The 10,462-nt window shown below is 32.2% G+C and overlaps 1 protein-coding gene across 1 annotated transcript in view; it reads left to right on the top strand.

The window, feature by feature from the left end:
- LOC106876201 (netrin-1) overlaps window positions 1-10,146 on the top strand; it is a 387,684-nt gene extending 377,538 nt beyond the window's left edge. The window contains exon 6 of the mRNA XM_014924662.3: window positions 9,655-10,146. Within this exon, the coding sequence (XP_014780148.1) occupies window positions 9,655-9,974 (320 nt within the window). The 3' untranslated portion in view covers window positions 9,975-10,146. The remainder of the gene's footprint in view (window positions 1-9,654) is intronic.
- Window positions 10,147-10,462: the final 316 nt, after the last annotated feature.

A 10,462-nucleotide genomic window follows, 5' to 3' on the forward strand; every position in this document is an offset into this window, starting at 1 on the left:
GACCTCACCTATATCAGTTCCTGTTATTGGCCCTTCGCACAGCTTTGTATTTTCTGCTGAGAGCCCCGACACTCCAACAATATAAGCACTAAAGTTCCTAACGGTTTCTCACCTGTCACTTATACAGAACAGCTGAGCAAAGTGCTGCTGGAATGCCGTGCACATCTGCAAACTCACATCCTGGTTCGTCAAAGACTGGATTGTTGGTTGGTTACCACATCGCATCTCAGCCATCGAATGGCTTTCGTTCCTTGTTTTAGTACAAGAGCTCTAGCACTGACAAATCAGAGAAATAGCCAAGGATCATTCTTGCTGCATGCCCGTTGGTTGCGATGCTATCTGTAATTGCTTTTTCTAGTTCAGTAACTAACCACCCAATTCTAATCTGTTTATCTTGATCACTAATGAGGCGAATGGGATGGAGAAGGAGGTTTCAGTTGATTTAAATCGACTGATGCTTTTTTTTTATCTCCCGCCGAAGGAACAGCAAACTTGCCTCAGCGCGATTTAAACTCAGCCTTAAGAAATAACGCGTTTTCTCAGTTGATCTACCGAATTTACTGCCCTTCATCAAATTCAATAGACGGAAATAAATATTATTCCCATTTATAATTAAGCTTGAATTTGGAATTATCTTAAATCTTTTATTTATTTCAGAGAAAAATTAATCATTTTGTTTTTCTCTTTTTTTGTAAATACAATTGGTGATAACAAGCAACTTAATTATCTAAACCTGGGAGAGTGAGCATCATTCTATTAACGTTCAATCCATCCCTTTTAATCGTTGTCTGACAGACACTGTATCCTCTTTAAATTCATCTAGTTCTTTCCTTATTATTTCTTTTGCGATATTTTCCCTTTGTTTTCAAATTTCTTTCCTTCTTCATGCGCCCTTCGAAGCTTTCCCTGTGATCCTTGTTACTTAATTTGTTCAACGCAAAGCCAATAAATTACCCGATTCAACCTCGAAGTGAAGTTCTTTTCTAACGGTTGCAATCTCATCAAATACTTTGCCTACTAGATTTTTCATACTCTCATGCAGTTAGTTGTCTTTCTTCTTGCGGCTCATAAATATATTAGATTGCTTGTTTAAAGAGATTTCTTTCTCTGAAATTCTTTAAGAGTAATAACATATGTTGTAACTTTAATTGCCTGTGAGAAAGTTCTTCACATATATCAAGTCTTAAACAAATCTATTGTTCTTTGGTTCAAGGTTGTATTGGACGCTAAAACTGTGACGTGTTCATTAGTTTGAAAAATCATTGAGTTAAGATGACTAGCAACATTGTCACGAATGAAATGAAATTTGAAAGTTAAATTATTTTTCCTGCAAAAAGCTTCAAATTTTTGAGACACGTATCTTTTTTTATTTGATCGCCGAGTGACAGAAAGAGGTTGCTTGCTTCACCCTTTTAAAACTTTTAGGTTCATTCAATAAATAAATATCAACCTTAATTTGCAGTCCACTTTGGAAGAATCATTAAATAAAGAGACTTCTTTTATTTAAATTAGTTTTCCCTCCGATCCAAAATTTTGCTCGTGTCCCTCCCTCCTGTACTTGCTCGTAGATAGGAACAACTGCCTTACGCTTTCACTCGACTTGCAAGAAATAACAATCAAACCTTCATCTAATGACCGTGGATCATATAAGATACACTATGAACTGGGTATATTAGGAAACATCGCTTATGATAAACCATAACTGGAAAGGCGAGACGGTCTTGATTTGAATGCCTTTAATCTGGAATGGCTTCAATCTGCTCATAACAACAATGATATCAGCAATAAAATAATGATGTACAACGACATGTCCTATTAAATGCCTCTATGTAGTAGTTCCGTGTTCTAGAAATAACAACTAAACCACTCATAAGAGTACATTATTTCTTTAAAGAAATGATAACTTTCATCATTTAAAGGCGGCGAGCTGACAGAAACGTTAGCACGCTGGGCGAAATGCTTAGCAGTATTTCGTCTGCCGCTACGTTACGAGTTCAAATTCCGCCGAGGTCGACTTTGTCTTTCATCCTTTCGGGGTCGATTAAATAAGTACCAGTTACGCACTGGGGTCGATGTAATCGACTTAATCTCTTTGTTTGTCCTTGTTTGTCCCCTCTATGTTTAACTCCCTGTGGGCAGTAAAGAAATAAGAAACGTTAGCACGCTGGGCGAAATGCTTAGCAGTAATTCGTCTGTCTTTACGTTGTGAGTTCGAATTCCGCAGAGGTCGACTTTGCCTTTTATCTTTCGGGGTCGATAAATTAAGTACCAGTTGTGCACTGGGGTCGATCTAATCGATTGGCCCCCTCCCCAAAAACTTCGGGCCTTGTGCCTAGAGTAGAAAAGAACTTTCATCCTTTATTCGGGAGACACCTTTCACTCTTTTATTCAATTTCACTTTCTTCGATCATTCAACTGCAATCATGCCGAGGTATCGTCTTGAAGAGTTTAGTCGAATTTATTCTTTTAAGTTTGGTATTTATTCAATCGGTCTCTATTCTAGAACCGCTAAGTTACGGGTACGGAAACAAACCAACGCCAGTTGTCAAGTGATGAGAAGACAAACGTAAAGATAAAGAATAATACATGCACTATATATATATATATATATATATATATATATATATATATATATATAGAGAGAGAGAGAGAGAGAGAGAGAGAGAGAGAGAGAGAGAGAGAGAGAGAGAGAGAGAGAAAGAGAGAGAGAGAGAGAGAGACAGACAGAGAGAGCGAGAGACAGAGAGAGAGAGAGAGAGAGAGAGAGACAGACCGACACAAATGTGTGTGTGTGTATGTATATAGAGAAGTAAATGTGAGGATAAGCAAGTTAAACTTGAACTTCTTTCCTTTAATGCAAAGATCTCTTTCCTCAAATGTAAAGATCTCTTCCCTGAAGACGGAGTCTCGTCTCTTCCAACGATGGAATCACTCTACAAACATTGTTTGGGACCACCGAACCCCCCAGAAACAGCTGTTGGATTTGTAATACTTTGCTTCAAACCTTTTAATTCTCTATATCATTGGGGTTCTGTGTAAGTCGAACCTTCTCGTATGTAAACATATATACATTTTTTGTATTTCATGTATTTAATATACTTTATATATTGATCTGTTTAATTTCCTTATCCTTACATACACTTCTATACCTGGTCAAGTCTAAATCTCTAGAGTACTACAAACTGCATTCTATACGGAGAATACATCTATGATATATATATATATATATATATATATATATATATATATATATATATATATATATAGTTTTAGGGAAAATAACCAAGTTTCAAGAACTCATCGATGAAAATCCACTATCACATATAGAAAAATTAATAATTAAAAGCACAATAAATGAGTATAATATAAAGTAAAGTAAATATCATAAGATAAATATAATAAAAAAGATTACACGTGTTTCATAACTAATTTTCAAATAGAAAGGAAATTTAAATCGATTAAAATCAATTGAAATTATCGAAAATAAATTCTATTCAAAAATATAGCTACTCGTCAGATCGTAAGTAGAACAATAATTAGATATATATATCTCTCAACCAACAATAAGTACCAAATGAATTAATATAAAATACTTATTATATAACGATAGAAAAATTATTAAAAATATCATATCAAAATAATAACCATTCAATAATCAATATTTCATCCATTATAATAACATGTATATTATATGCAAAAAACATCTTTCATAAATTATCATTGTTTTAAATTATCATTGTTTTAAATACAATTTGAACGAAGTTTAAGTTTAAAATAATAATGAAGATAAAATTAGTACATATTTAACCGGTGTAATAGTTAAAGCTATACTATTTAAAGCTAAAGACGTTTATTTAATTATAATTAAAAATCAATTGAATAATAGAAAAATACAAGATTATTTATTTCTACAAACGTAATAATAAAAATATGATTGAAAAATATTATTTAATTTACGACTATTAGTATTATTATTTATTTATTATATATTAGAATTTAATATTTATTAATATGTTTTATAAGATAACTATAGTTTTTGTTCTTTTTATGTTGTTAGTTATATAAATTTTAAATTTTTCATTCATTTATTTATGTATTATTATTTCATTCATGCTTTCGTATTCTATTCTCTATTTTAACGTAGTATTTTCGCGCGACCTCTTGCTTAAAACGCTATAGCTATTAGATAACGTCTTAGTTTTCAGTTTGAATTACGGAAAAAATTGGATAAGTACTGTCTTTTACTTTGCTAAATATTTTCTACTATTTGAAAATAATATGTATTCTTGTTTTTTATATTATTCATTTGGTTCTTTATAGATTATTTTTAATAGATAACTTATTTAACACTAAATTATTTAGAAGTTATAGTTTCATTTCAACATAATATTAGAACTTCGATTTGAATAGTGTTGATGTATTTTCGATTATTTTTGATTAATAATATTTGATTAATAATTAATCTTTATAGTTTATAATATCGTTAAAGATTTTTTTAAATTAAAACTTTATATATATATATAAAGTTTAATCTTTTATTCTTAATAATTTTTTCTTTCTTAATTTTTTCATTCATAATTTTTCCATTCATAATTTTTTCATTCATATTTTTATTATTACGTTTGTAGAAATAAATAATCTTGTATTTTTCTATTATTCAATTGATTTTTAATTATAATTAAATAAACGTCTTTAGCTTTAAATAGTATAGCTTTAACTATTACACCGGTTAAATATGTACTAATTTTATCTTCATTATTATTTTAAACTTAAACTTCGTTCAAATTGTATTTAAAACAATGATAATTTAAAACAATGATAATTTATGTAAGATGTTTTTTGTATATAATATACATGTTATTATAATGGATGAAGGGATGATTTTTGAATGGCTATTATTTTGATATTATGATATTTTTAATAATTTTTCTATCTTTATATAATAAGTATTTCATATTAATTCATTTGGTACTTATTGTTGGTTGAGAGATATATATATCTAATTATTGTTCTACTTACGATCTGACGAGTAGCTATATTTTTGAATAGAATTTATTTTCGATAATTTCAATTGATTTTAATCGATTTAAATTTCTTTTCTATTTGAAAATTTGTTATGAAACACGTGTAATCTTTTTATTATATTTATCTTATGATATTTACTTTACTTTATATTATACTCATTTATTGTGCTTTTAATTATTAATTTTTCTATATGTGATAGTGGATTTTCATCGATGAGTTCTTGAAACTTGGTTATTTTCCCTAAAACTATATATTTTATATATATTTTATCTATAAAGCTCAATTTAATTTTAATTTTTTATAAATTGATTTTAATTGAGTTTTTACCTGTAATTTTGGATTTTGTCCCTAATATTATTTTATATATATATATATATATATATATATATATATATATATATATATATATATATATATATATATATATATATATATATACATATATATATATATATATGTATGTATGTATGTATGTATGTATGTATGTATGCATGTATGTATGTATGTATATGCACACAGATAGACACAAACACACAGACACACATGCCTATGTGTACATGTTTGTGTATGTGATCTATTCATTTTACTTTATTTCAACCAGTCTAACCCATAACACCTCATAACACATGTACGTCCAGTCAAGCGCGCACATGCACAAGTACGCACATATCACACTCACCAATGCACACATACACACACACACACACACACACACACACACACACACACACACACACACACACACATACTTGCAAAAGCTCCAAAGGTGTTTGGACGGGGTTCAATCCGGTGACTAAGAAAGGCAGAACATAAGGAACAAACAGTCTGTTGTAATATCCTGTGTCTTATGGCCTGTCACTTCTCTCTAACACGTAGGGGGACATCCGAGATTAGAACAAGAGAAAGGGAGAAAGATTGCTCGGTGAGATGATGAGAAGGGTGATTGGTAGGTTTTTGTGGAGGGTGGGGGCACAGGGATCTATAGAGGAGGAGGAGCAGGAGGAGATGTTTACGAAGGTCTGGCCAATGTTGCGGAAAGAACATAACCTAACTTACTGTAATTACTGCTCTCTCTCTTTCTCTCTCTCTCTCTCTCTCTCTCACACACACACACACACACACACACACACACACACACACACACACACACACACACACAGAGCCACACATACAGAAACACGAACAGGATTACATACACTTAAACACTATTACACACACACACACACACCATCTATATACATGCATCCACATGCATTCACATATGTGTATATATATATATACACAAGACATATTCTGACTTTCACATACGCATTTATTCAGATACATGCATGAATATATGCACGCGCAAAATTCATATATATTATACATGCATACAGCACTCTACACATTCTACGATAAACAGACAGACTGACTGACTGACTGATAGACAGGCAGGCTGGCAGACAAACAGACAGACAGACAGACAGACAGACAGACAGATAGATAGATAGATAGATAGATAGATAGATAGATAGATAGATAGATAGATAGATTGCTTGATTGACTGCTAGCTAGCTAGCTAGATAGATAGGTAGATAGATAGAGAGAGAGAGAGAGAGAGAGAGAGAGAGAGAGAGAGAGAGAGAGAGAGAGAGAGAGAGAGAGATAATGTGTATTTCTATATTATAATGGAGAAATTTGTTTATTAACTAGGTATGTAACAGTTACTAAAAGCACTAAAAAAAAAAGCAATTATTAAAGGTCTGACTGTCTGGAAATAATTTTTATAAATTCATGTTCTAAGAAATTTCCTAAAACTGCGATTTCTGAAGTTTATTCAATTTTCGAACTCCAATTTTTCGCAAATTTAAATATGCATTGCATTCACTGCGGAGTAAATTTTAATATTTATTAGTAAACAATATTTATTCGTTGCTCGCGAGATTTTCAATAGCAGTATAACTTTAATATGAGACACAATTTCAAGAATATTATCATTATTCTGGATTTTGTTAAATGAATATTTTTGATAAAATGAAATTTTTTTAATATACTGGTATAATTTTAAAGTGATTTTGTGTTGAATGAATGCATGCTATTAGACAAAATAGCTGTATAACTTTGATACGATTTCAACAATATTATCAATTTCCAGGGATTGTTAAAAGAATATTTTTGACGAAATGAACATTTTTTTAATATACCGGTATGATTTTAAAGTGATTTTGTGTTAAATTTACCCCCCCGCCCCACCAAAAAATAACAATTGTAAATATTTTCAGAGGAAAAGATGAACAATTCAAAAGAGGTTTAGCTATTGTTTCTAGCACGACCCAAATCACCCACCGCTTTTATCATGCAAAGATGCTCTCACCTCGACCCCATCATTTGGAAGGCTGTGGTTTAAAAAAATGGGGAAATCCCCATCAAAACAGAGTAGTTCTGACATATTTGGTCTTACTGATACGAAACTCCTCTCCCCACCCTCTCGGAAAACATTTTCCCCACACATTTCTTTATAATCGTGATCTATGCTGTTTTAAAGATACTTGTATAAACTTTCATTAAAATATACCCATTCCTGGATGTTATGAGGGAAAAAAGTCGGATCGCGTGAATTTTCCCAAACTTCTCCACCCCCTCGGAAAAATTCTTTTCCATAAATCCCTACAAACTCTGAAGCCACAACATCTAACCGGTATTTGTAAAGAATTTCGTTAAAAAGTATCCATTTTTGTGGATGTTATGAGGCAACAAAGTCGGGGGTGTATACGATTTTTTTCATTTCATGTTTATTTCATTCATTGTTTGGAATGTTTTCTCTCTCACACACATACTGCAAAGCTTACAGACGGGCTACTGAATTGAAATCTCTATGTTGCTTTGAGGGGAAGGTAAAGCATAACAAAGTGCCCCCTCCGTAGTTGGGCTACCTTGATGATTGTTTAAAAAAGAGAGATTATGACTGTGATAAAATAATGAAAACGTTTACTAAGAAAGTGAGCACTATTATACAAAGAGATTTTTAGACCTAAAATATAAAAATTATTAAAATTGGGAATCAAATGTGAAAATATTATTAAGTGGCTAGTAGAAAACCGCCTGGAGGGCGGTCTTTCTGCCATTATGTCTAATCGCAGTGTGACGCATACATACCTTAAATAGGTTTCACTTCTTACATAAAACCTAATGTTAACCGCTTATCACATTGTGTTGTGCATGTTATAAAGTAAATATTTATCTTTTCTTCTAGATTGTCTTCTTTGTTTCCTAGTTGACTTATGTAACTCAGTTACAATACATATAAACAAACAGGCATACCTCACGCATTCATATCTATATATATTTATGCGTATGTATGTAAATTCCGCGCTGGTCCAAAAAGGCATTTAAACATCCATAAATTAGACAAGACAAGCAACATTGTACCGTTTGAGGTGAGACATATTTGCACGGTTTGTAATGCAAATTTCAGACAGCTCTCGAGATTCAAAAGCCACTTACGTGCTCGTGCATGTTTTGGGGTTCAGCCCCACTGTGCGAAACTTTGATTATAGCCCCGGGCTGACCAATACATTGTGAGCGAAATTGGTAGAGAGAAACAAATCATCTTGTTAGTAAGAAATTGCAGAATACTCAATTGTCGTCTACGACAAGAGAATTAATGCGTATATATGTGTGTGTGTGCGTGTTTGTGAGTCTCTCTGTGTGTGTATGAGTTTCTGCATGTGCGTGAGTCTCCGGGTGTGTGTGTCTGAGTATTTGAGTCTTCGTGGTTTTATTTGTCTTCCATCACAGCTTAACAATAGGTTTTGGTTTATTTATGCTCCCGTAACTAAGTAGTTCAGCAAAAGATACCGATACTAACCTAAGAAAATACATACTGGGCTCGATTTGTTTGACTAAATCCACCAAGGCGGTGCCCTAGCATGGCCGCAGTCCAATAACTGAAACAAGCAAAACTTAAAAGAAGCGTTTAGGCGTGGCTGTATGGTAAGTAGTTTGCTTCCCAGCAACGTGGTTCTGGGTTCAGTCCCACTGCGTGGCACCTTGGGCAAGTATCTTCTGCTATAGCCTCAGGCCGACCAAAGCCTTGTGAGTGGATTTGGTAGACGGAAACTGTGAGCGTGTGTGCGTGCGCGCACGCGTGTGTTCGCGTGTGTGTGCGTGAGCGTGCGTGTGTGTGCGCGTGTGTGTGTGTGTGTCTTTGTTAACCAACTATCACTTGGCAACCGATATTGGTTTGTTTAAGTCCCCGTAATTTAACGGTTCGGCAAAGAATCCAATAGAATAAATAATAGGCTTACAAAAAATAATTTCTGAAGTTGATTTCTGCGACTAAAATCCATTTAAGGTGGTGCTCCAACATGGCTTCAATCAAATAACTAAAACAAATAACATAATAACAGAATTGTTTAGTTGTGAGAAATATTTTTCTTAATTTTTCACTGTAGGGTCTAGAGTCCAATATAGGACTTGCAAGCGGGTAACATATTTAAAACCACTGCTGTTTTGGCACTTTATTTTCACATACTTTCTTCAATGTTTTGTTTATAACGCTTTTGGCCCTTTGGCAGATAACGAGAACGCAATATTTTCTCCATTAATTGTTAATTATTAATTATTTTCTTTTACTTTCTTTATTTTCAGCGGTGATCATACAAATTTTGTCCCGCGAGAAGGAAGGTGACAACTGGGTGAAATTTGCTGTCAATGTGTTATCTGTGATGAAGCGGTCAAAAACGAATATCCATAGAGGTCGTTCGGTGATGTGGATCTCCAGAAGAGATTTAGGCTGCAAGTGTCCGAAGATACGCATCGGTAGACGACACATCCTACTGGGAAATTCGGCTGGAGGCAATGAGAATGGCTACATCATCAACTCCCGTAGCATCATTCTGCGCTGGAAGAAAAGATGGCACAGAAGAATTCGCAAGTTTATTAAATATGACAATAGAAGGAAATGTTAACTTGAGAGATGATGTATGTATGTATGTATATATATATACATACATAATTATGCATATATATATACATATATATTTATACATATATATATACATACATACATACACAATCATGGCAGTAAATATAATAATATAAATATATAGAATAAAGACTGGAGAGTGCAAGATTATATATACATGCATGCATATATATATATATATATATATATATATATATATATATATATATATATATATATATATACATATATATATATATATATATATGAGCAAACATATATTTACACATATGTGTGTATATATTCATATATACACAGATATGAATATATACACATACATGCATGTATAAACATATAATATATATATATATGTATATATATATATATATATATATATATATATATATATATATATATATATATATATATATATGTATATATATATATGCGTATATACGTACATATATATGTATGTGTGTATATATATATATA

This window comes from Octopus bimaculoides, chromosome 8 (assembly GCF_046866305.1).
Source record: "Octopus bimaculoides isolate indiv1 chromosome 8, ASM4686630v1, whole genome shotgun sequence".
NCBI lineage: Eukaryota > Metazoa > Mollusca > Cephalopoda > Octopoda > Octopodidae > Octopus > Octopus bimaculoides.